This window comes from Amblyomma maculatum, chromosome 4 (assembly GCF_055883805.1).
Source record: "Amblyomma maculatum isolate TAMU_Amacu chromosome 4, ASM5588380v1, whole genome shotgun sequence".
NCBI lineage: Eukaryota > Metazoa > Arthropoda > Arachnida > Ixodida > Ixodidae > Amblyomma > Amblyomma maculatum.
Genome location: NC_139347.1, coordinates 87,285,367 through 87,312,253, shown reverse-complemented (window position 1 = coordinate 87,312,253; position 26,887 = coordinate 87,285,367). Strand labels below are relative to the sequence as shown.

The window sequence follows — 26,887 nt, the reverse complement described above, 5'->3', positions numbered from 1 at the left end:
TCTTTTCGCTCTTAACCAGATTTATTTCACGCTACCAATTATGTTTTGAAATTTCGAGTTCCAACCTATAGCTTACTCCATCAAATAGTAAGCTCATTTTCATATGTAATCATGCAGTGCATGGTGTGGCTGTGCGTCATGCATTATGCGCTTAGCTTTACGATTTTGCATTATGTACGCGTAATTTTGTGACAGTAATGTAGATTTTTCGTGCATGTAAACAATAAAGGGGAGGGGGACAAGGGGGTTACCGCTGCTCCCCACGAGATTCAAAGACAGCTGGTGCGTATTTTCATTTCGCGACATATTGAAGTAAAAATATTTAAAGGGAAATGCTTATATGTGAAAGCATAAAGCCCTTTTCAGTTGTCTGCGCTTACTCTTTCGTGTAGCACTGCCTTAGAATTCGCCGCTCAAGGCGCGGCGTATTTTGCAGCACGCGCTGCAGATACAGCGTGCTACATTACCCCGTTCTTCCAAGGTAACCCCGCTGCACAGGGTGGGTATGCCGTGAAACCAACGTTCCTAGCAACGTTGCGCGTGAAACCGCCCTCCTTTTGGGCATTTCTCCGCTCTCACCACACCCTCTTCCTTCCACAGTAATCATCCGGTACACGCCAGGAGCATTGCTCTCATGACAATCACACCCTGGTTTGCACAATCCCCCGCTTTCGCCGCATCCTTCTCCTAAGCCTCCTCCTCTCCCATGGTAACCACTCACTAACTGCTCACTCCGTCGCTCACGCCATACTTCGACCAGACAACCCACTCGGGCCTGCCAAAGCGCAGCGCTTATTTTCACCCGCTCACCTTCTGTCGCGCACCACCACCTACTTGCACCTACCTTGCCTCGCACGTTTAATGTCTTGTTTGTTTACCTTCCGCTTTTCCCGTGGTTACGAGTGCGCCAAGAGCGTCGAGAGCGTTCACACAATCAGGTAGCTTCCGACTATATGATAATGGGCATCCGTGAGATAAAAGAGGCACAGATTAAGGGGGTTGTGATTAGGCGAGTACCAAAGTGCATGTACGCCAGTGAGGATCCGCAGGCGGGAACCATGAACTAAGTATCGTCATATAGTAAAGACGAAGCTAGAGTGCCCCCCCCCCCCCCCCTCTTTAATTTTTACCGTCGAAATTACCAACGAAATCGCTGTATCAAAACTGCGACTCGTCCTGCATCTCCTCACCAGCAGCGTATGACGAGAAGCCCCAGTAGGCTCGACCCATGGCCGAACGCAGTATGTTGGCGGCGACAGCTCCGCAATGCATCTATCAACGGCACGTGCGAGCTGCGGAGCAGAGCTTGGCACGGCCGCACAGCGCTCGGACTGTGCATACCCTCACCCGCACAGCCAGCTCGCTGTTTTCACTGCCGATTTCTGTTGGCGGCTGTAACTGACGCTCAGGAAGAAACCTTTTCTTTTTCGACGCATCTTCGATGGCCGTCTGCCGTTTTCTTTCTTTTTTTTTTCTGGGGCGTAGCAAATCTGAGAGGGCGCCCGGCGGCCGTGGAGTCGAACTGGCGACCTCGAGAGGAGGAGCAACCGTGCCGCCGGGTCTCGGAGGAAGCGCGGCCCTAATCAAATCTCCGCGCCCAGATCCTGTTCTAATCCTGGGGGCTCCGAACAAAGCGGGTCAGGGGTCAGCGCTGACCTCTGACGTGGGAGCCGCGCCGCGGCGTGACCTGCTTTCCGCCGCCGCTCGAGGAAGAATGGCTCTTCCGCCGCCCCGTTCGCACGGAGCGTCCGCATCGCGCCGGCCACGCGCTACTCTTCTCCTCCGACGTGGGGCGCAATTAGCCAGACCACGCGCCGCTGCTGCACGGTACTCTAGGGACGGCGCCCTTTCGCACGCGTCCAGCGACCGGCAGCACTGCAGGCGCGCGCGGAACGACGTTTCGCAGATGGATACGCGGACAGAGTGCGGGCGCTGCGAGCATGCAGCCGCGGTCGGTGCTCAGGAGAAGCGACTGCGTGCGAACGCGTGGTGCCACTGATCTCGTGTGAATGGATCTGCCAACAGCGCGACTCCGTGCCACCGGAGTAATGCCAGTTCACCCTACGACGCGCACGCCAAGTTATAATTTACGCACGAGGGTTGGCTAGATATCAATACGTATATTTGTCATAAGTCAATGCATCTCTAGCAGGGACCAGCGTTTGATGAAAAGGTGTGACTTTATGAAATCATATTTCCTACCGCTTATTAGGACACAAGGGATTTGTAATCCGAGGAAGCTGCGCATATGTGGGCACCACGTGTCAGAGGCAACCGTGACGGCAGTCTGAATCTGAGTTCGAAGTCGTTGCAGGCGCAAGCGGAAAAGAAAACTTTTACGGGTTTACCGTACGGTTAGTGGGAGTTGCGAAAGCTTTTGCGCGCAGATGGAAGATGATGGAGGCGACGAAGTGCAGTGCACAGCTCGAGAGTGCGTTGCATTCTGCACACGGGACAATCGGCTACGGCGATAACTACAGGGTTCCTTTATTGCACTCCAAATGTACAATACTGACACGAGCATCATCAGCCGTATTTGGCTGACGTAGCACGGCAAGAACTTTTTGCATTGGCATTGCGTGCACTCGCTTCCCACGAGGAATTCCTGGGTTCGGATCCACTCTTCTCCGACGGCTTTTCTTTTTTCTTTCAAGCTCGGCGTACGCAAGACAACGTAATGAAATGGTTCGACCGTGTGAAGTATAGCGATTTCGCATTAAAATCATCCGGCGTTTTAATCTGGTTATACTAACACCGCGTGAAATCACTGTTTGAATTACCCGCGCCAGGGCACGTGACTCTGACGTCACGCTCTGTCAAGCATTGAGACGCGCTGCTTTCCGTCTTGCTTCTCGTCAGAGACGCGTCTTATTCTGTGACTATAGGGATTGTGGGAGGATCAGAACAATTGCACTTTCTGTTCTCTTTATCGTTGCCAAGCTGCATTGTCACCGGGCACATGAAACGCTTATCTTCGGTGGCTAACGGACGGTTCGCGCCACTTTGTATCTGCTGAAGAGAATATACGCTGAAATTCATTTCGGAGCAGAATTTACGCTTTTGTCCTGACATATATTTCGTGACGCAAGCCATTATAATCCGGCCGAAGCGCGCGTGTTTCGTCGAAAACATAACTGGGCCACGATGCACTAGCCTCAACAAAGGAAGGGAGGATGGGAGCCTCATTGCGCTCATCACTGCACGCCCCCTTGCCTGGAAAACGGCCTTTGAAGGCAGCGCACGCTCCCACTCCTTGCCCTCTCCCGCATAGCAATCCTGCCCCTATATAATCGTCGAAGAAATGGGTCTGCATCACTGCCGCCAAGGATGACCGCAATGAACGAAAATGGGAATCTGTTCTGAAGAAAGGAAAGGGCGCACTACTCATTTCTCCTGCGGGAAGGAATGAAGTGGGCAGCGAAAGGAGGAAGAGGCGGAGGAAAAAAGTTGGACCACCTGGGTGCTCTTCCACGTGCACTGACATCACACAGCAGATGCATGGGCACTCAACTCTAACATGTGCAGTTTAGAAGGAACTGGTCGCTCGCTGAATACCGGCACAGACAACGACTGGGAGGATAGTGATAAACACCACCGACCGGTTTAAGTCTGGGTATTCGTAATAAGCGAGAGTGTGACTTAGACCAGGCTATATACCACTCAGAATAGATACAATGGTAGGTAACAATAAAGGAAAACATTAAGCTACAGTTACCAGAGGATTTTCTTTGCTGAAAACCTCCACTCCAGTGCCAGAAAAGATTGCTGTTGGTGAAGTTTTCGGTACGAATTAGTTGCACAGAATGAACCATCGAATGCTTTCTCTAATTTCATGGAGGCTAATTAATTCTTGAGCACGGTTTTTCAATGTGTTTAATGATCTCGCGAAATGCAGCAAATGCAATTTATTGTATCCCTCGGCAACCTAGTCGTTAACAAGCTAACGCCGAAAGTGTTTTAATGGAGTGTCTATATGATCTTAGCTACATAGCTCGCACACATGCCCGCGCGCATGCGTATAAGCTCGGCGCCGATCATAGACTGGGTCACACGGAGCGGAAGCCGCACTGCAATCGAGCGGCGAAAGGTCAACGCGGCCCGTATCCGCGCACACGCGGCTGGCGAAGATCGCGTCGATAATCATTCGGAGGAGTCAATTATCGCGCGCCACTTAATGGCGAGCCTTTGTCCGCGCTCCCATATCGCACAATCTGCGCTCCATATCACCGGCGTGACACAACGCGCACAGCGCCGGCGCCCCCGGAGCCTATGCTACGGTGGCCAAGGTCGCGCCGCTTCCGGGCACACCGAAAGGGAGCAGCGGGACGGTTCGAAGACGAAAACACCCCCGACCGCTGAGGAGACGCCGCCACGCCCGCGTACACGCAACCGCCCTAACTCGCTTCGCGGCAACGAAGACAGGTTGTGCGTGGCTCTGCGAGGTTTGTCACGAACGATAGAGCCTGCTTCCCGGAGAGGTCGCCTTGGGCTCCGCACTTTCGGTCAACGCGTAACAAGGAACACACATACCGAAACGCACATTCTGTGCAGGTACTATCCGTTTCTTTTAACTCGGCGCTCATTGGCTAATCTCAACAGACAATATGTTACCCCAAATTAAGTAAACCCAAGAAAGAGCAAACGCCGTGTTCACTTGGAGAAAAAAATATATATATGGGCATGAGAAAGCTGGCGGTCGAGAGTCAGTTATCGAATGTGCGGGAATAACGAAAAGCAGCAACCGCTGGGTACTCTTGGGCACTCATGTGCGCGAGACCTGCAGTGCGCTCAGTATAGCCTTGCGGTGATCCACACCAGGAAGCGCCAGCGATAGGTTGCGGAGATATCGATCTATAGATGCATCAGAAATACGGGACGTGCACGGAAACGATGGAACACCAACTAGCCCCCGCTCTTGCCTTGTAAGCGATAGGTGCGGAGCGCGCACTTTCACATCGCGGCAGCTCGTCGCGTTTGGCCACAGGGGGAATTTGATTCCGGTTCAAGAAACATGTCCAAACGACTTCCCAGTGAGTCGTAAAAAAGTCGCACCTTAGCAAGGTCACATATGTAGTTGGTATTCACCACTCACACCTTGCATGCATCTAGAGAAGGGGTGGCCAGAGATTCATATATATACAAAGGGTTACAAAAAATACTTGCCGCGTTAAAATAGAGGCATGACAAATGTTTTACTAGTCCTTTGAAAAATGCTTGTGTTCAAAGTGGACGTCGTTCATGTCGCCGTCCATCGGCGTTTGCATTGTGATTCCCCATCCGTCAAGTTTGACTCGAGTGACAAGAACGAGGTAGCTCAGTTAGATAACGCGGATAAAAGGGGGGGAGAGGGGGGAAGGGGGATGGAGACCTGCGAGGAGCAGCACGTGGCTCGCAATTTGGCCACGGCTGATCAAAAGCATAATTTTTCGTTTACATTTTTATAAGGTTTCCTGTAAGTGGAACCACCTTGAGGCAGTATCCTCGAAAGGGATAAGGAAACTGACGATTCCAGTTTTAATCAAGGCCACGAGAGAGTTATAGAAAGATCCAGAAATCCCCTAAGCACAGTGCTTGAGCGAGGAAGTGACTAAAATCTGGACCAAACGAATACCGACTGAAATAAGAACCTGACCAGAAACGATGTTCCCTGTAGTAACGACTACGGATAACTAATGTCAGTCGCAAGAATTAAGCACGGCACGCATAATATGGCTGATCTAATCCACTGAACATGAGTGCATAAAGAGGGCTGCGACCCCAGTGTCCACCGTTCCACCGGTCAACCGACGACGACGGCTAGTGAACAGTGGCGATGTTGCAGCTTCGGGACCGAAGAAAGCACGCGGTTTTCCTACAACCTGCTCAGCAGGGTGCCTCGATGGGCGGGCATCGAAGAGGCACCCTCCCGCCACCTGGCGGGGGGTTAGCGGGGAGCGCCGAAATGCGGCCGCTACCAGGGAGAAGAGACGCGCTGCACTACGCTGGCTTCAAGGCGAGCGGCGGCGGCGCTGCCAGCAGAGACACCTGTCAGGTCGGGTGGCGCCTTATCGGCAAGCGCATCGCGTCCTTCGCCGACGCTTCCTCGGCGGCCGGCCCTCGGGGAACCGATAACCCCGGATTAGCCGCCGCGGCTAATCCGGAAGCGCTTTCTCGGCCAGCGGATCGAGGCCGTCGCAAGGCGCGCGCTTCTCGGAGGAGCAGCCGCGGAAGACCGACACCGCCCCCGCGGTGCTGCCCCATTAACGAGGCGTGACGGCGTCCTTACGGCAGGGCTCCATTAGCGCGACGCCTCGAGCGGGCGACCCCCATCCGTGGAGGGGTCACGCCGCGACCATTGTGCGCGGGCAGGCGGGAGTCGAACCTGCGAACCACCGAGTGCCTGAGATGGCTAATGACGGTCGCTGCCCCAGCAAGAATGCCGCCTTCGCTCGGTTGCGAGTCCTTCGCCGCGTTCATTAGGCCGCCACGAGGTGACGCCTCTGTGTCCAGATCGGTTAGTGCCCCGGCCGACTGTCGCGCCGCCGCTATGCGAGCAGAGTAGAGTGCCGTCTCTGGAGGATGCGAGCAGTACTACACTATCGCTGCCCCGCCCCGCGCAGAGACGACGGCCATGGCGGAAACACGTCGAGAAAGTGGGCAGACCGGCCCGGAGCAGGCTTCAAAGCACGCACGGAAGCAGCAGCGGGGATGCGCGCGGGCACGCCAGGGTCAGGCGGCCGCTCGCCTTGGACGCTGGCCCGATAAGAGGCCGGCAGATTTATGGCGCTCGCCGCTGTGGCCCCCTTTTATTGGCCCATAGCGCCCCCACGGCAGCGTCCTTGCGCTTCCGCCTGGTCATTAATTGCGCTCCAAATCCGCGCATCCCCACCGGGGGTCACCAAACGGCAACCCCCCGCCGGTAGCGTGCTTATCGGCCGCGCATCGACACACATGCGCGCGCCGTGTCAAGCAGCGGCGCGGTCATCGGTCGAAGGACGTTCTCGGTCCGCTCCCAGGCGCCGGGCTCTACCGTCGGCGCGCGACTCGCGTCAGCGGACGCTTTTCTCGCGCTCTCTGGCTGGGCACTGCACGAAAGGCGTATCCGCTTCCATCCTCGCACCACCGGCTCCTTCGAGCAAAACAAGCTTGCGCAACAACGGATGAGAACATGCTAGCCAAGCGAGAGAGTTCATTTTGCCGCAAGCTGCAACGATGCGGCCTCCTATGGGACGAGAAGAAATTCCGCTTTTTGCAGAGCTTGCCAGAATTTTCGCCTTGGTATTGCGCTGTGGCTATCTCCGCGTTCACCGCCCAAGGAAGAAAACCTGCTAGCAGTGAAGAGCGCGTTCAAAGACGAAGGTTTTCTGAGCATGTAGCATTTCAGAGAACGGGAGAAACTTGCCAGGCGGCTGCATTCGGATGCGCAGGGGAGGAGACGAACGCGTTTCGCGCGCATCGGGCATGGCTCCCCCGCGAAGCCCCAGGAAAGAGCGCAGGCTCTGCAACATCGTTCTCAGTTCCGCGGATCACCCGGACATTGCTCTGGCCCGAGTTGCACTGACCATGCCATGTGACCCGCGCGCGTCAGCTGATGTCTTCTGGCGGATGTGGTTATGCGCTCTTTCACCCGGTTTCGATTGTCTAAGGTGTGGCAAAATGTGATATTTCTTGGCTGACAAAGGCCACGACACCCCAAGCATTATACGCTTAGGAAACAAATAAAGAAGGAAAGACAGCAGCAACACAGAAGCAAGTGGAACTTTCATTCGAAAAGAAGAGGGAAACATAGCACACATGATCTCAAGAAGCAGTAGTAAAAAAAAAAAAAAAAAAAAAAAAAAAAAAAAAAAACAGTTCAAAACAAAAAAATAGTGAGAATGCCACTTGTTGCAAACCTTCTTATAGCTTTTTCTTTCTTTCTTTTTTTTTTTTGTTTACAAATTAGTACAGCGCGAAGAAACCGGACACGAGAAGAAGGCAATACACAAGACGAGACGGGCGCTGTGTGTTATCTGTGTGTCGCTGCGCGGTGCCTTGTGTGTTGTTTTCTTCTCGTGTCCGCTCCTTTGCGCTGTCTTGATTTGTAAAATACTATGAACCAACTAGCCCAGATTAAAATCCTCAATGAGCGTTCTTCCAATGCTTCCTGAAGAACATGCCTGAAGCGTCCCCTCGATTTCAATGGGCTCACCGATCGCAGCGACGTTGCACGGGTTGACCGCTACGCGGGGCTTAAAGATGACCCTCAGTAGAGTCACACCCTCAGTTTCGATTGTAATGGCTGGAAGTCTATGGTGCGTGGCGCTCAATCCTGCCGTTTTATCCCTGTTTGAGAATTTTGAGGCCCGAATTTTTTGTTTTTTTTGATGACGGAAAACGTGTTTTGAGTATCTCAGTGTGTAGCAAGTGCTATTGCACCGAGCTAAAAGTGGCTATCAGTTTCGGTTTCGGAGTTTTAAAAACGTGCAGTGTGCAATCTTTGACTGGTGTGACCATGTCGTTGGAACCTTTTGCCTGCGGCCTGAACAGAATCGTGTGGACAGTTTACGAAGGGGACACGTTAGAAACGTCTTATATTGTAGGAAGTGCCTTAAGAGACTAGAAATGCCTCAAAATAGGTATCTAAACTGCATGCATGGTGCATGGATGTGTTGTAATTTTGCCAATTACTAGAAATAAGTTAATACGGAGAAGCAGTTAAAGAAGGAAAATAATCCATGACAATATAAAATTCGAAAAATCTATGCTATAATCCGGGATTACCTGAGCTAGGTGACCCGTGGAAAAGAAGGGCTGCACGGCGCGCAATCGATGGAAGCCTGGGACGCCGCGACAGCTAAGCTGACTGCATTGAGAGTGCACGGCCGGCCCGCAGGGTGCACATCATGTTCTTACAAGTTCGTGAAACTGATGTATGTGTATTACAACCACGCGGCGGAGCGTTGTGAGAGATGTTTCTATCGAGTGAAGGAGATCTTGGAAAGCAGCTAGCCTGTGGCGTACGTAACAGGCCCTTTTTCTGGCGAGATTTCGCCGGACGATCATCTCCTCAATAAATAGAACGTTTACATACCTAAAATAAAGCCATTTGTTTGTTTTCTATTATTTCAGCGACAAACACAGCTGACGAGGTACCTGCGAAACGCACACTCGTACAACGACGTTAGGACACACATGCATAATCTATTTTTCCACCGAACAATTAAAGCAAGCGCTTTGATAAGTAAAAAACAGGACGAGCAACTTGTGAAGATGTTCCAGGCCTAATTGTGCTCGGAGTGGGCAACAATTTGAGGTGTAGGTTGCAGCTCTCTCTGCAATCTTTTTTTTTTTTCTTTTTTTTTTTCTTTTTTTTTTTTTGTACGCGTAGGTGCGTTTCAGCCTTAAAATTCAAAGCGCGTAATTCCTGACATCACATTTTTGGCCAAGGAAAGCTGCTGACGATCTTAGTTTTGTCTGCCACGCGAGAGTAAGGCAGACATGGTTTGATGGACGGGAACATGACTGACATGGTCGGCTGCCTCATGTACTTGGTGCAAGCCGCCCACGAAAAGGTCTAAGGCCTCTCGCTCGCGCCCGATTACCCAGGTTGAGGAATATATAGACGGTGCCCACCGGTGAGCCATCTTCACGTTTTCTCTTCTTTATGCTGCTGTCGTAAAGAGATTTTGGTGGTGCCGGCCTTCGGTATGACGGGCACTGATTAAAAATGATTGGCACCAGATCCTTTTACACATCGCCCTTACGAAAATCATTTCGCTAGAAATGTAAGCTGCAAACTACAGAAAAACTTAATGCAGTGTTTGACTGCCAGTTTCTTCTTCGGATTATCTTCAGCCACCTTTTCCGGAGGTCTAAGCTGGCAGGAACTTCATGAAATGAAGCGCCGCGGGGCTTCTTCGCTCACCGGACATCCGAAACGGAGTGCAACAGCCACGCTTTTTATTCGCTCGGTATTCGCTCCAGCAAGTGCACTCACCGGCCCGTCAATAGTTAAATGATTGCGCTAAACATAACACACAAACAATAACAAAAACAGCGCACCCCAAGGCTTACTTTTCGCTGCAACGACATGTCACAAGAGCATTCCGCGCCACCAGCGTGTTGTCTGCTAGAGGGTCATCTGACAGCGCCGCCACACGGCGGACGCGCGCTCTCCGGCGGACAGAAAAAACCCTGACGCTGCAGGCGTTTTCTTCAGAGGGCATTGGTTCTTCCTATATTCTTCTCTGAACCGTTATGAATTATTTATATGCGCAGTCAAGACTACAGCATAATATGACCACTGCTTCGGTTCAAATTTCCAAACAATGGCTTGTTTCAGACGTTGGCACTTGCAACGAAGTTTCCGACCTAGCGAAGACGTTTGATCGAGTGCGCCATTCATTTCGTCTGTTCCCTTTTAGAGCAGGTTCATTATGGTTTCGTTCTTTGACCAGGTTACCGCTTTCTGGTTAGAGTTAATTAGCAGCCCCATGACAAAAATATAGCTCCCGTAATACAATGACGGAACGAAGAGGGCTTCATAGAGATATGCTAATTTTCAGCATATATTTATTCACAACACGTACCATCCCTTTGCCACATATAGCCAGACTCGTCAAAAGGCGAAAAAAAAAAAGATGTATTGAGAACTAAATGTGAGAACTCTCCTTTATCATAGAAGTAATTTAGGGCTTGAGAGGTGTCCTTTTTCACTGTACCTTTTTGTGTTGCAATCGCTCCAATTCCGTGTATTTCCCTCAGCTATGTTTACTCCATGTAACATTTTTCAACGACTTTGCATTGCCTTCTTGTTATTTGCTTTGCTTTGTTTCTTTGGTTTGATGTACTATTGAGCTTGCTCTCCCTCTTTATGTAACGCCCGCGGGGATTTAAGGGAACAATGAAATTACATAATCAAGCCGTCCAGACTGCTTATACTTTTTGGCGAAGACGGTACAGGTTTTCGTGTATTGCGAGAGGAAAAAAAATTATTCGACAAGCCAATCAGGTAGAAATTCCTTAATTCACAACTCCTCACTTGGTTCAAGCCGCCCAGAAAAAAAAAAAAAAAAGAACCCCCCCCCCCCCACACACACACACAAAAGAAACAAAAAAAACACGACTATTTCTTTGATAACTACAGAGAGGAAGTGCTTACACAACCTGTTTTTTTTTTTTATATGCCTTGGTTTCATGACTTCCCTTGTCAGTTGTTTACTGCTAATGATTTTACACTTATTAAAGATCGTATTGCACACACCTGGCTTGCATTTTACATGACGTCATCAGCCTCCCTTCACAACTGTCTAAATTTTTGTTGCGCTCGAGTAGTCTCATTCAAGCACCTTCCAGGTCGGTCACTGTAGAACTTATCACACGTCATGGCAATGAAATATAAACCCTAACGTGAGCAAATTAGTCGACTGTGCAAACGCGTCTGTCCGTTCGCTCACCCCTATTCACCCGCCCACGACACATTAATGATAACATTTAATGGTTATTAGAACCCATAAATCCGGCATGTTTGAATAATTGTAAGAAAACGTCAGTTGCAGCTTTGTATTTTAAATTCTAAGGCTAGAATTAACAGTGCTGAGAGCAGCGAATTCTCAAACCGCTGTGTTGCGCAACGCTTTGGCAGGCGCGCCGATAGCGACCGTCTCCTTGATTACAGAAAACAAATTGGACGCACTATCTGTATGTTAATGGCGAGAAGAATACACGTATGCGCGCCTTTACGGCCGTGTCGATAAGGGGTAAAAATGGGAAGGAGATCCAGAGGCTTGCTATCAGTGCAGCCACTCATGAAACGCAGGATTAGTACACGTTGCTACCGGAGATTACGCAAGGCTCACGAAGATAACTGCCGATGTTCGCATTATCGAAGAGGAAATACGTACTCGGTGCGCTTTTACCAGAGGTGAAATTATTAATACAGCTTTAGCGCTTATTCTAGCGCTTATTCTGGAAAGCATCGTTGATGGTGACATCGGGCCTCTTCTGGCTACTGGATGTGCTGAATTCGCCTTATTAGGCTTCCTGCACCAAGATATCCCGAGTGGCAAGTCTTGCCTGCCTTTAACTCTGTATGAGAGGCTTGTGCATCCCTCCCGACCGGCCGTGACATAATTATTGCCCGAGAATTTCCTCAAACAGTCGCGTTGCTTGAAAACCTTCTTAATTTAACGGAGCGCAGACACCAAATTTCGAAACTTTACGAAGCCTGTTCAATGGCACCTCGTGATACATAGGCAAGCAACTCTGGTAACGGGGAGGACCACTCCACTGCTCGAGCGCACGTCAACCGAGGGGGGCATACCGAATTAAGACTGGGGAAGCACACGGGGCAGATTACTCCGTTATGATGTAACTTTTCACTACCGAGAGCTAAGACTCTTCTACCCCCCACATCAGACCTTTCTCTCAAAATCCTTTCAAATATTCTGGCGACAGTTACAAGTAAAACTTTCCACTCCCCGACTTGGCTACAGCCTTGGCACAACCGGACCGTTACGACTCCACGTGATCTCTATGCGGCCCACCGAGAACCACCATCGACCACATTACGTCTGCATCAAAAGACTTCCAGGCACCACCCCACTGGGGCCTCACGGACCAAGAGGGCTCGGAGATCGCGGTCTCCAGCTTGGACCGGCCTCGCAGCAAAGGCTGGTCGACTGAGCTGACGCGGTCGCTGCCAGACACGGTCTGACTGTCGCACTTGTTCTCTGAACACTTCAACCACGCCGCAAGGGAAGGGAGGGAGGTGGGAGTGAAAACAAAAAGGGAGAAAAAGGTGCCGTAGTGGAGGGCTACGGAGTAATTTGCACCAACTGGGGATCTTTAACGTGCACTGACATTGCACAGCACACGGATGCCTCTCCGCTTCGCCTCCAGTGACATTGACGATGAAGTTTCTTGTACAACAAATGATAAAATGACAAAACTTAAAAAAAAAAAAAGCAGCAGTCTGCAGAGTTCATGGTAAGCTCGGCTCAGCGATTATACGCGATATGATTCGCGCTTGCGTAAGAAACAAGACAGGAAAGTTTTCCAGTAACTTGAATTTTGAGTGATAAAGCTGTGCCCCTTTTCGAAGCCATGAAATTCATTAACTACCGTGCTACTTTAAATATGAATAGAGACTTATAATAGTTTTTTTAAGAAGTGGCCGGAAGGGCATGTAATGAACACGAAGCCACTATGGGGCTCGCTATTTTATTGGATTGTTACCATTTGCCCATTGTACAGCGCTTATTCCAATCATAACGAGGACATTCTGCATTAAAGAAGTCTATAAGAATCACAATGAAATGCTTTCGGGAAGAAACCCTTTCCGTCGATAACAAACCCTTTGACCACCACACACGCATGCCGCAGTAGGTAGGGCATGCCATTAGAAAGAATGTCAGGCGCGAAACTCTTCAGGCTTGGGAGGCATCCTTTGGTAATATATGCTCTGAACGAGGTTTGCTAACAAATGGCGCTTCGTATTTACATAAGCCCTTCTAGTCCATTCACAGCGTCTTTTCAGAAATACAGGCCTAGCGCCTGGTAACAGCTCACCGTGAAACTTGCTGTTTCCACGTTCTTCCTGTTTTGCGGGCAGCACAAAAATTACACGACGACACTTAGTGACTCTTCTATCCCGTTAGTGGGAAAACAGGCAATTTGTATGGAAAAACTCCCAACAGAAAGTCTGAACGTTCCGACGAAGCGATCGCTAAAGTTCTAGGCGTCGATTTCGTGAAAATAATACTAGGGCGTAGTAAAAACGCTGCAAGGCTTGTTCTTCCGCTCACTGCATACAGCTGCGCTCGACATCACTGAGACCGGCGACGCCAGCGCAGGTTCGCTGTAGTAGGGCCGAACAGGCGAGAAAGTCAACATTGTTACCAACTAAACCTCCCTCGCAACAGGGAATGCAGTTTTTCCTTTCCCGAGGCGTCGCGGACGCGCGCGCACTTCAACAGTATCGTCGAAAAAGCGGCTGTAAAGCGATAAAACCAGTGACAACAACTGCACGTGCATAAACTGCTTCCTCGTCCGCTTTGTCAAAGAGGAATGCGATGTCAGAGCGAACCAGCGAGACAACTGAGAGTGCCACTGTTCTTTGAGCCCACATTACTTCGCGGCTGTTTTGCGTTCCAATGCCGGCTTCCTGGTCATGGCATATACCCACCCGCGCGCAATCTCTTGACTAATAAACGTTATCTCTCCTTCCTCTGCTTCAGAGCCCGCCTTAATCAGAGCTGTAGACTACAGAAAGTTTCGAAGCATAATTATTTAAAATACACGGGGTTTAAGGTCTACAATTACGCAGTGCTATTATGCGATAGCAATACTATACGCCAGGTTTCGAGTCGTAGCGTGGTTCCGGCGGAGGTCACGCCGCTTGAAGAAGATGAAGACGAACACGAAGAAGAATACGAGGAAGAAGAAGAAGAGGTGAGGAGGAGGAAGAAGCAAAAGAAGTTCCCGCCATTACTATCGCAATTCAACAAGGGTTAACCAGAGTTAAATCACAACTACTTTTCATTCCTCAAGTCTGCCGCGTCGATATCAACAAGTAATAGAAGCTTTCCTTGTGTCCGTATGCTTCACGTTGTCACATTGTTTCGAATTGCGATCCCAGAGGCTGCAGTGCAGCTCTCAGCCATTTGCTAAGAGTTGTAATGTTGTATATTTGGCTAAAATCTGTTGGCATTCAGAACTTGAGCAGCAGTTCGAGTCAGCCACACCCTTATCTTCTGCCAATTAGCTGTTTTGACTCCGCGAAATTGCAGAGAGCTCAGAGCGAAGAGCTCCCCGGACATATTCAGTGGGAAGAAGAAATATGTGGCACTGCACTCACCCTTGTCCGGCGAAGGCGGCGGCGACGGAGGAGGCGAGGAGTGCGGCGAGGAGGGCGGCGTCGGCTGCTCGTCCAGCGGCAACCGCCCGGGATGCGACCGGCTCCGGCGGCTCACCGACAGGTCCACGGGCTCCAGCTGTATGGGGGCGCACGCCGCCTGCGCCAGAAACGCCACACCTGATGCATCCACCGGAGTATGGTGCTGCCGCTAAGAGACATACGGTCTCGTGCCATTTGGCCCGTCTTAAGCATCTCAAGCAGGATTATCACTTCATTTTCGGCGTCACACGCAAAAACTGACGAAGCAGAGCTGCGTGAAGAGCAGTGCACGACGCGTTGTACCCTGGAACGCTAACTCGATAGGCGGAGGTTTGCCTACCGGCGGGACCGTGTAAGTCCATCGTTATAGTTCCGGCTAAGAAACTGGGAATCGAAACCTGACCACGTCTCGCGAACGGTTCGCGCAGTCCTGAAGTCAACAGCGAACTTCCGGTGACCATATTAAGCTAACCTTCAGGGTCACGGACAAAGAGGAGTAAAATGCCGCCAGGCGAAAGCATTCGTACTGTGAAATGAAAGGCTACGCAGCGAGAAGGCCTCACTGGGTCTTTTTCTGGAACGGGCTGGAAACACCACACCAGAAGCTAATGAGAGGCCCTCACCATCTATACACCTTTAACCGCCTTAGCGCACTCAACTACTGGACCCCCCCCCCCCCCCCCCCCCCCCCCCCCCTCCTGCCCCGTCGCGATGGCATTATATATACGGTAGTGCGCTCAGCTACTGAACCAGAGGACACAGGTGGAGTCTCAGCGCAGCAAAAAGCTACAAAAAGGAACAAAAAATCCAACGATGTACCGGGAAGGCGACCAATGTAAATCAAAAGTCATGATCATCTTGTTGTCGCCGCTTCATCGCATCAGTCTACGTGGTCGTCAATTACTTTTCAGGCATGAACGAGGCGCTCTTTGAAAGGAGTCGCTTGCAGACCGTTGGTTGGGGAGCCATTTCATTAATTGTGGTTGACATGCCACAAATTCATTTGCACCTGGCGTCTCTTCATGCGCCTCTACATCGCACAGCATACGGCACAGTAACACCGGGTTCCCTAACGCTGCTCCATTTCCTCGAAGACTTCAGCGGCTCTTTTGGGGCCATACTTGCCCCTTCTGCCAAATGCCTTGGCCCCGGTGTTGAGCAGCAGAACTTGTTAAGCCCGGGGAGTGTCACTCGGCCCCCTCCCTGGCAGAGGTGCCAAAGGTCACGCGGCCCAAGACGTGCTCGGAATGGCGGCGCCGAAGGACGCGCATCGATTCTGTCGAGGACCCCGCCTCTCGGTGTTGCGTCTTTCCAGGGGGCCGCCAACTTCCTTGTGGCGACGCAGGAAAATCCGCTCCTTGCGGCCTCTCAAGAGAGCCCCCTGACCTCAGGGCGCATGCGCAGAAATTCCTGAAACTGAGCCGCGAAGACGCCCCTCTGCCTGCAAAAGTGCGCGCTTTTCAGAGGTCAGAACTAACGCGACATCATCGGAAGGCAGGCATGTATGCTTCCTGTGGATCTCATCCCGAATCACAGCGTCGTTTGCTGGTCATATCACGCAAGATTCCCCCAGGAGCACTGGCGGCGAGAGTATACTCAGTCGAAAAAAAAGTACAGAATTGTGTAAAAAATACGACAAAATATTCTGTAGTCTATCGTAAACGTCAGATTTTTCTGTAGATCTGTAGTACTTTTCTGTATTATATTTCTGTTGTCTAGTTCTGTAGCACTTTTCTGTTGTAACTACAGAAATGTTTCTGATGTTACTACAGAACATTCTGTTGTCACAACAGGCTTCCCGTCAAAAGCTGCGCAGAAATTCTGTCGTAGCGGATAATTTTCTGTAGTTTTTTCTGACAGGGTGCGTATGCGTGTCATGTTACATGCTGACAGAAGCTGCTTGTCGACGTTTGCAGCGTCACAATTCACGACTTCTGTAAACAGGCTACTTGAGGAGTAAGTTGATGAGCAGTTGTATAAGCGGCGCTCCCTCCCATCACTTTCGTTTGTCCGCCCTCCTTTCAAATTAATTAATTTCTGCAAGCGCAGAAATACACATCTACTCTAGTATCCGATATGTTTTTCCACGAATGCAAAAATACACTGCGACAGATCTCGTGTACTCTTTGCTGAGTTGAAATTTCCAATTACCAAACAGAACATGCGCATGTTTAAACGTGTATGTGTGCATGTAAAATATGTTTTCGCTGTATAGTGTGTACTTGCACAAAATTAACCGTTAGAGACGTCGAAAGCGGGCATTCTATTTAAGGTTACCAAATGACCAAGCCAACCCGGAAAAAAACAACAAAAACTGCAGAGACGTGTCAAGAATACGACCAATTTGTTTTCTACCTTTATCTTAATGACACCCTTTTCCGCAGTGTTTTCTGTAGTCTGTAGGTCCGTTGTACTGTTCTGTTATAAGTACACAATATCCTGATGTTACTACAGAAAGTTCTGTCGTTACAACAGGTTCACCATCAAAAACTGTACAGAAATTCTGTCGTGACAACAAAACATTTTCTGTAGTGTATTTCTTGTGTATTTCTTCTGCAGGTTTCTTGCTGGCTCTGCCTGGCTTCAATTGCTTCAATTCCGCAGCCAATTTGTGCAGGGGATTCACTGAAATTCTGTTCCAGCATGGACTCAACTTGATACATAGTCTTTTTAAATGAGGAGGTTGCGCTTTTTAGCGGACGGTTAACGTTGTGTGCAAAATGATCTCGATGGCATAACCGCATCTCCAGGTGTGCTGATCGCCTGTTTAACGGGCTCTTTTGGCGTGGGTGGTTGGATAATAGCTCGGTTACTCAGTACTCATTCTCCACAACAGCAACCTACTTTCTGCAATGCAAGTATCGTATTATGCTTTTCTAGGTGCTTAATTACGGCATTTTCTGCTTTAGAGTGGGAGGCCGACGGACCCCAGTTCACCTGTTTGCCGCGGAGGCTTTTTTTTCGGTTTACTTCCTTTTCATTTTTTTTTTTTTTTTTTTTACTTTTTGCCCCCGGATTTCTTGTAGCGGATCTTGAGCGACCTCCGGACCCATCCCCTCCCATTTTCTTGCGTGGCTGCGCCAATGGAGATGCCGATTTCCACTGTTTCTCGAAATGCGCCTTGCATTTCCTGGTCCCCGTAACATGGTCTCCTTTGCACAAGATGCACTTAGGCACGCAATCCGCATTTTTTTTTTTCGGTTTGGTGTGTTTCTGCCCGCACTGATAGCAAAGGTCCTGCTTCTCCTGCGGGCATACATCAGTCCGGTAGCCTGTAGTCGTCGGCTGTTAAAACGTGCCTCGAACTTAGGTTTCAGTGCGCAGCACCTGAAAACTCCGCCCAACATGACCATCGATGCTATCACCCTTGTCGCATTGGTGAAAATGATGAGAATTAGATTAGATTGTCCGAGCTGCCTTGCTCCGGCAATTTCACAGTCCTTGCTCCAGTTCCGCAAATGCGACGTCTGAAGCACCTCTTCACTGATATGGGGCGAGTAGAGGTTGCAAGAAATTCCTCGGAAGAACTCATTGAGGAGAGGGGGTGATGTATTCACCTCTAAGGTCTCCTCTTAAAGTTGTGTATTTTTTTGTAGTAAAGTAGAGCTGTCCTTGGCGGACTCGCATGAGCACATGAATTATTCGTGGGGTTGTCTCGTGTCCACGGCGTTTACTTCGGCTCCTCGAGCGGTGGCTTGACGATGAAATTCTCGCAAAAGCATTCTGAAGAAATTAGCGGGTAATCTCGGGAGGTGTTTCCGCCTTAGGACCGGCATGATTTACTTTCTTAAAATATATGTACGCCCGGTAGAGCATCACGAAAGCAGGTCAAAGTAAAGCATCGCCAAGGAGAAGCGGAATTGAGTTGAAGCGTGCTTCTCACACCGCCGGTGGCTTGTTTAATAGGGTTACGTACTGCGGGTGTCCTACGGGTAGTCACGACCGTTTTCCCCAAGCAGCAAGGTGTAAGGCGTCGAAGGGCCGCCGAAGGGCGAATAGCCTAAGACAGAGTTTAAAACTATAGTCAGCAGTGGACAGTGGAACTCCTAGGGTTGAGTCAGCTAAGAGCAGTATTGTCACTTTTACTGCATCGGGACAAAGGCAAAGAGGCAGGGGGTGGGTGGAAGAGTATGAAATGACCACGGTGACCAAGGTGCGAACATTACCGAGCGTAAGCTGCCGATGTCGATTCGTGGGACCATCGAAGCAATAGCCTGCTTCGAGAGCTTTAAACGGAGCAGGTAGTTTCGAGAGCAACGAAAATGGCGATTCTGACGAATCTTCAACCATGCCTTTATTTTGGTTGTTTTCGTTTTGCAGTTATATTATCCCTGTACTGCCGCGTGCTATAGGGAAAGGAGGAATAGATGTGGACGAAATCTGGCGGGAAAACGAAAAAATTATCTTGGAAATCAAACTAGCGCACTTCAAAACAAGGACACAGGATGTCCTGTGTCCTTGTTTTGAAGTGCGCTAGTTTGATTTCCAAGATGAATTACCAACTAGCCCGTTCTTCCACCCTTGCGAAAAAATTAGCGTGCCTTGTCTAGCGAGAGGTTGTTGTTTTGGTTACTATGTTTAATTACTTCGCTTTCGTGTGCATGAAAACCAAATTGCAATTTAAGAGTAATTGTAATGTAATGTAATTACTGTTTGAAAACGGGGGTAATGCAAATTAACTATGTGTGCGCAATTTTTAGGAAAGTAATTAGTTAAATAATTTAACTCGTTCTCGAACGCAATTTTACCATTTATGGCTAGAAGATGCAGAGACCCAATGGTGCATGACTTCCGAAATATGCATGGGTCGTTTCGCCGCAGTCTCGATGCACAAAGCAACTGTAGCGAACGCACGCTGTTTTTCCGCACCCTCAAAGTTAGAACAGCTGTGCGAAATTAACGATAGAAAGAAAAGAAAGGATAAGCAGCGATAAAACTGTGTGTGAAATAAAAAAAAAAAATCGGGGCCCCTTTTTCACAATTTTCTTCGGTTCCCCTGAATTCTTGTAGTCTTTCTTGAGTCGCGTATGAGCAAGCTGACCTGTCAATCAGCCACATTTTTCAGCCGTGTTTGCATATAATAAAACTCTCAGTCAATAAAGAGTTACAGCCACAACTACTCTGTTGCGGTGCTCCAATATACGTAACGCGATCTACAAAGAAGTTAAGCAGCAGGTCTGCGAGTAGCAAGAATTACGAGCGTTAGGAGGACACGACTAACTAGCCAGAGGTGAACAAATTGTGACGGTCAAAAGATTTCCGATGCGTTTGAACGCGCGCTAGGATTCATGATATAATGGCGCCTCTCGAGAGACATATACCCTTCTTCACCCAACGTGGCGAGCCTGGCTGACCTCGGACTAGTTGACGAAGCAGCTGGCTCTGGTGACCCTGGCCCACTATATCCTCGACGCTAAAGTTGTGTCGGAATGTTTTTTTCCCTCTCCCTCCATTCTAGAGAGCCTTCAAAAAGCTTAGCACATCATCAGGGCAGTCGTCCAGCTGCGGCCGATATTTCTGCAGTTGAGGAGAATAATCCAATATCGAAAAAAAAAAAATGCTCTAGGACCAGATATGTAAAAATAACGCGCCGGTTTCCAGTAGCAGCCGAGACGGAACCAATTGCTCCAGATGATCGCAGTGGACGTATCCATAATGCGGATAAGATTTCTGCAGTGCTATCATGCATCGCTGAAAACGAATGTCTACCTGATGCTGGGCTGTTAAGGCGAACAAGTCATGATCCACACGCATGCGTAATCGTGAAACCGCTCGCTTTTATTGGCTGAATTTAAGTCAGTGCGTCTCAATAGGCGCATATCGTGAGACTTAAGCGCGTTCCTTTTTTAAGTCATTACATGACCACCGCACTCAGATAGTACTCCCCCGATGGGGCTGGGGCAGGTAGGCTACCACCGCTTGCGGCGGGGGCTAGCCTGCCACAGAATTTTTATCTGTTGTAGGCCGTCATTGCACCCGCCACCGTTTCGGTGGTGGACGACGGCCGTTGTTGCGGCGCGCGTCTTTCTCTCCCTCTTCCTTTTCTTCCTTCTCTATTTTCTCTGCTGTCTGCACCAGGCAGCGGAGGTGGCTCAGCTACAGAGCCAGTAGCAGTCCCGTGCATTTTCTTTTTCTTCTTCCTACAGCCACAACAACAACATATGGGAGAAGTTTCAGCCAGAATGCATGCTTTGGAATGTCTCAGAGGACTTTAAAGAAGAAGTAAGGTCTGCTTCAGCGTGTTCTATATTCACGAATTTACTAAAGCATTGCTGGCACTATGCACATGTTTACGAAGAAAGTCCGAGACATGTCCATAGTAAGAAATAAAAAATACAGAGAAGCTGCAGCTCAATCGGGCCTACATAACCATCCTGATCAAGAATGCGCGAAGCTCCTAGTTCGTAGATGGAGAACACTGCTACTGCGAAGTGTGCCACCTTTAAAGGTTGCTGCCCACGTCCTGTCCCGCTTCAATCGTACATTGCATATTGCGGAACAAACTGGACATAACGTGCTTGATGAGCGCCGTCACACGCATGCGAACCGAATCTCGAAACCTTTATGGTGGTTCCGAAGCACAAGTGAAATTATTTTGGAGCTCGAAAAATGGCACGTCCATGCCGCCATTCAAGCACTGCTGATCCTGATAGCGTTATACGTTTGGAATTTACAGCGGGATATTCAAAATGTATTTTAAATATAATGTGTATTCAGCAATGTGCTCAAAATACAGTAAAGATAGGTTTGTTAAATTTCTTAGTTAATATTTGAAATAATGTGTATTCAGCAATGCGCTCAATATATGCTAAAAATTGGCTTGTTAAATTTCTTAGTGAATATTACAAATATATTTTTAAAACTTGTGAAAAATACCATATGAAAGTAGAATTCGAGCATATTTAGAGCAGGTGAAAAAAAATGCACATGCGTTAGTAGCATGTTGGCTGGCAGTGAATTAAAAATGTGGTTTTGTAAATATAAAATTAATTCAGGTTTTGTATATATAAAATTAATTCGTTTGAAGTGTACTCCAATTAAGAGCTGCTCGTTATTCGAAATGTATTTTTAAATGCTGTCGAAGATGCGAGAGCTAAAAGTACACTTCCAGCATATTTCGAGTACGTCAAAAATAGAAGTGTTTTTAACCTGTTGGCAAAGAATTCAATATTTACTTTTCTAAACACGAAATAATTTGTATGTAGTATACCTCAAGTATGAGCTCGACGCTGCAACTCATTTTTTAAATGTGCACTTTTTCCTTAAGCTCTAATCTCTGTAGCAAGTACCATCTAACTTGGCTAATCCCTGTATACTAATTTAAGGGGGTAATTGTATGGTAACACTCGGAACGCTGCGCAAACAAAGGTTGCGGAACAAATCTGATACGAAATATTTCAAAACTGGCGCCACATTCACGTCCGCCAGGGATGACGTCCATCGCTAAAAGATGCCCATTTCAGTGCTCCCGTTACGTGCCATCAAGTTCCCGCACTGACGGGTGCTTTATCGCATAATGAAGCTAAAAGGCTCAAGGCTTGTCTAAACCTATCAAAGCTCCATAGCAAGGGGCACGAAAACAGAGGCAAGTGTCACTTTTTGGGACATTGGCGAATATCAGCCTTGTCTTGTTTTTTGTTAGCCAGCTGTGAAAATGCTTTTTGTATTTTATTTCCTTATAGCACTGATAAGTGTAATTTTTTTGTTAATTTCTCCTATATTTTTACTTTTCGAAAAGTCCATCCTATTGTGATTTTAAGTAGTATTCGAAGGATGCTAGAAATTCATACTTTTGATAAGTACATTATTCGTATAATTTCTGCTAGTATGAAAAGGTCACGAGTACATTAGTAATGCTTTGAAGCTACAGTGTCAGTGTATATGTGGAACTTTTTTTTATCCCTGTATAACAAGCCGAACTAATTAAAGTATGTTAATATGTCAAAAATATACTAAGCGTCCCAGAACACAGCGGCACCACACAGATGGTACCACGTAGCAGTGCGCTGTATGTTGTTCACTCTCGCGCTGCACAGAACATTTTCGTTTTCATGTGCAGCAAACATCGTCTTCATCGTCCTGTCAGGCAGGGCACTCGCCGCAGCCGATCACGCCTCGTGTAAAACTGCACCACATTCTCGCGCTGTTCAGTCAACATTGTCGACTACACCAAGCTCCAACTAAAAAAACAATCTCGCGCTGTGTATTGAACATCGGCGTCTTCATGAAGTTCAATCTGCACCACTCCTTCATTTAACCTAGATAAAAACGCCATAAGGACTTGCTTCCAAGACCATCGAGTAAAGAGAAGCCCCGAGGAGCTTGCCAAGCACGGAAGCGAGACAGGATCGAAGCGGCAGCAGCGACTGCGGAGCGGCCGATGGTTAAAAGTTAAAACTCATGAAACTTGGTTCAAGGATAATTGAATATCAACATTTTTTTTTTTAAGTGGCCCTCTCTGAAACCAAAGGCAAAATGAAAACACGGGCAAGCGGCGTATTCCCTGCTTTAACCGAGCAGCTCAGAGCACAGGTTAAGCTGTCGTGTGTAAAACACAAGCGGGGCGCCTATATTTTTTTTATTGTGTGTGTGTGTGTGTGTGTGTGTGTGTGTGTGTGTGTGTGTGTGTGTGTGTGTGTGTGTGTGTGTGTGTGTGTGTGTGTGTGTGTGTGTGTGTGTGTGTGTGTGTGTGTGTGTGTGTGTGTGTGTGTGTGTGTGTGCGCGCGTGCGTGCGTGTGTGTGTGTGTGCGTGTGTCACTGTGCGTGCGTGCGTGTAGCCGGGTTGCAGGAAGAAATGAGTAGTAGTTGTTGTGGCTGTAGGAAGAAAGAAAAGAAAATGCACGGGCCTGCTACTGGCTCTGTAGCTGAGCCACCTCCGCTGCCTCGTGCGGACAGAAGAGAAAATAGACAAGAAAGAAAAGAAGACGGAGAGAAAGACGCGCGCCGCAACAACAGCCGTCGTCCACCACTACCGAAGCGGTGGCGGGTGCAATGACGGCCTACAACAGATAAAAATCAGTGGCTGGCTAGACCCCGCCGCAAGCGGCGTTGACCTACCGTCCCAGCCCCGTAGGGCCAGGAACTACCACCCCTCACCACCTCACAAGGAATGAGTAGACTATACAGAACTCGCAGTGTAGACAATCAGGTCACCGTAGCAAGCGGTGATGGTACTATACACACAAAAAAGATGCAATTGGAGCAGGATGCAGCTTACTCCAGAGTAAGTGCTGTGCTTCCCCACACGTTTAAAGGGAGTAAGCACTACACTCGTCTTCTGTCGGCAGCGACTTGAGGAATCCCAGCTGCGAAGTATATCGCGAATGTACCCTCAAGGCAATGGGCAGCAGCTGCTCATTCCCTGTTCAGACCAAATTTTCTTAAGCCCTTTTGCGCAGCGCGGAAAACGAAGACCGGGAAAGAAACACAACATATAAAATCACCAACACAAACCTTAAAGCACCCCAACTCGCCCAGTATTCAGTTCTGTCCAAATGTCTTGTTTCAGTCTGGAGACCTAGGAGCGGCCTGCACGAACCCCCGAGGAGGTAGGTTCTGCTACTGCTTCACTTTGCGTGAGTGACGGCCTCATGTGGCCTATCTATCGAAGAACGCTTCAGCGGTTGATTTCATACTGCGAATAAAGAGACCTCCTTTCGATGAAACTTAAAGGTTGGTTGGTTGGTTTGTGGGGTTTAACGTCCCAAAGCAACTCAGGCTATGAGAGACGCCGTAGTGGAGGACTCCGGAAATTTCGACCACCTGAGGTTCTTTAACGTGCACTGACATCGCACAGCACACGGACGCCTTGCTTTTCACCTCCACCGAAAAGCTGCCGCCGAGGCCGGGATTCGATCCCGCGTCCTTGGGAACAGTAGTCGAGCGTCGTAACCACTGCGCCACCCCGGCGGGGTGAAACTTAAAGGAATAGTGTTGGTCAAATATTTAGGGGAAACCCCCAAGGTGGAGTAGATTCCTAATAAGGGAGTAATTACTTGTTATCATCCACGTCAAATTCGACGATTTTTTCTTTAACTACGAAGTTTCTGAGAAAGCCGTATAGCTTTCCTTTGTAGCCGTATGGCTGCGCACGGGTGGATGATAATGAGCAATTTACTCCCTTATTAGAAACTTAAAGGAAACGACCTACTCGGCGAATCCAGTCAATGAGCCCCGTGTACAAATTTGAACAGAACCGTCTGGCAGTTGTTTTGCGCATCTTCCATAGACAACAGCGAGAGCCAGCGACTCTACACAACGCAACCGTCCCAGCGCTTCCCGGCACAAGAACAGTGAGCCCATGTCGACGGAGTGACCGTCGCAGTACGTGAGCGTGCCACGCCGCCGAAGTGACCAGTTCAGAGGACAGTGTAGACATCACATCCCCAGCCACTAAACGCTTCGCTATATGAGCCAGATGACCCGATACCAGCAGCGGCGGCCGCGTTTCCGCGGAGGCGAAACGCAGACGCCCATATGTCCTGTGTGTGACTTCCCGTTAAAGGTTGACAGATCGAAATTGTACTTAGGCCTTCCACTATATATGGTCGTGCTTTTACCTAATAGCGGTACAGTACCAACGCGAGAAAGACCTACTCTAGCTCCCTTCTCTAACTCCTACATTCCTCCTTACCCGCACGGGGTACTTTAACCTGTGCTACGCCATGCAGTGCTGCATCCTCGGGCGAAATTTAGTAGTCTGTCTCCCCAAGTAACATCGCCTAAAAAAAAAAAAAAAAAGAAGAAGAAGAACACTTTTCCGTTCCTCTGCTTGGTGGACTTTTGCTGTTCTGTAAGGGAGGTGAGTGAAGGCATTCTTCGCGGTCTACATATAGGAGGAGTCCTTTGCAGGGTGGGCTCCTCTTATACAGTCCTGGTAGGTGAGCCATTTGAGGATGTGTGTGTGAATGGCCTCCTGAAGTGTAGTCTAAGTTTTCTATACGACTCTTGAACTGAAGAGCTCCTGGAGTGAGGATGCCTTACGGTGGTGGGTGGGAGGTGATTCTTCTCCTCCCCTGACTCACATACGCCGAAACCGGATTTTCCGGTATGGCACTGCTACTCCTGTCGCAGTAAAACTGCCTACGGTGTATTGCGATAGTCTGTGCGAGGAGTAGCGGCTAATTTCGATGTTTTTCATTGAGCGGCTAAGTGGGTTTCTGGAGGATGGCGCTGGGAGCGTGCTTCTCACTTGTGGAGGCTTAACTCACACTGCGCTGCTACTACTTCCGTCGCAGTACAAAAAAAAGAAATGCAGATGCTAATGTCGCGGTTACGTTGTTGCCGATGCTTGCAGCTGATATCCCGCCGCGGTAGCGCAGTGGTCAGGGCGTTCGACTGCTGTGCCCAAGGATGCGGAATCGAATCCCGGTCGCGGCAGCCGCTTTTCGATGGAAGCGAAAAGCAAGAAGCCCGCGCGTTGCGCGATGCCAGTGCACGTTAAACAAGCCGATCATAACAATGTCAAAAGGCATAGGCGGTATCACTCAGACGCGGTGTTCCCTTTTTGGGAGCGTGGAAGGTGTCTGCTCTGATGCCTCCTATTCCAATGAGTTTCACGTAGTTGTACAACATTCTGTACCCGAAATCCAGGTTGCTGAGCCCCTCTGTAGACCTGCCCTGTGACTGATTGTCGAATGCCTCTTTAAGGTCGAGGGCGAACAAGATGTTTTCTCCGAATTTCGGGGATATTGTTAAGCACCTCCTCTTTGATCTGAGGGAGGGCGTCCTGCGCTGGGAGGTGTTTTCGGAATTCGAAAATCTTGTGCGGCGTGAGGTCGCTGTCCTCCAGGTGTGTCTGCAACCTCTGAAGCACAATTCGCTCGTATACTTTTTCCCAAACATGATGTTAGAGAAATGGGTCTTACATTTTCTAGATTGGGAATCTTCTAGGATTTAGGAATCATTACTATTTCCACCTGAGTACAGTCTTTCGGGGTGATCCCCTCCCAGTGTTTGCTGACGAATTCGGTGAATCTTTTGATGGAGTTCTCATCCAAGTTCCTTATCATGGGGTTGGTGATGCCATCC

The 26,887-nt window shown here is 49.0% G+C and overlaps 1 protein-coding gene across 2 annotated transcripts in view; it reads right to left on the bottom strand.

The window, feature by feature from the left end:
* The window catches only part of LOC146191587 (uncharacterized), a 133,154-nt gene that overhangs the window by 41,632 nt on the left and 64,635 nt on the right, over positions 1–26,887 (bottom strand). For both annotated transcript variants that reach the window (XM_084602108.1, XM_084602107.1), the window contains one exon: positions 14,819–14,975. In XM_084602108.1, coding sequence (XP_084458234.1) covers positions 14,819–14,975 — 157 coding nt within the window. The remainder of the gene's footprint in view (positions 1–14,818; positions 14,976–26,887) is intronic.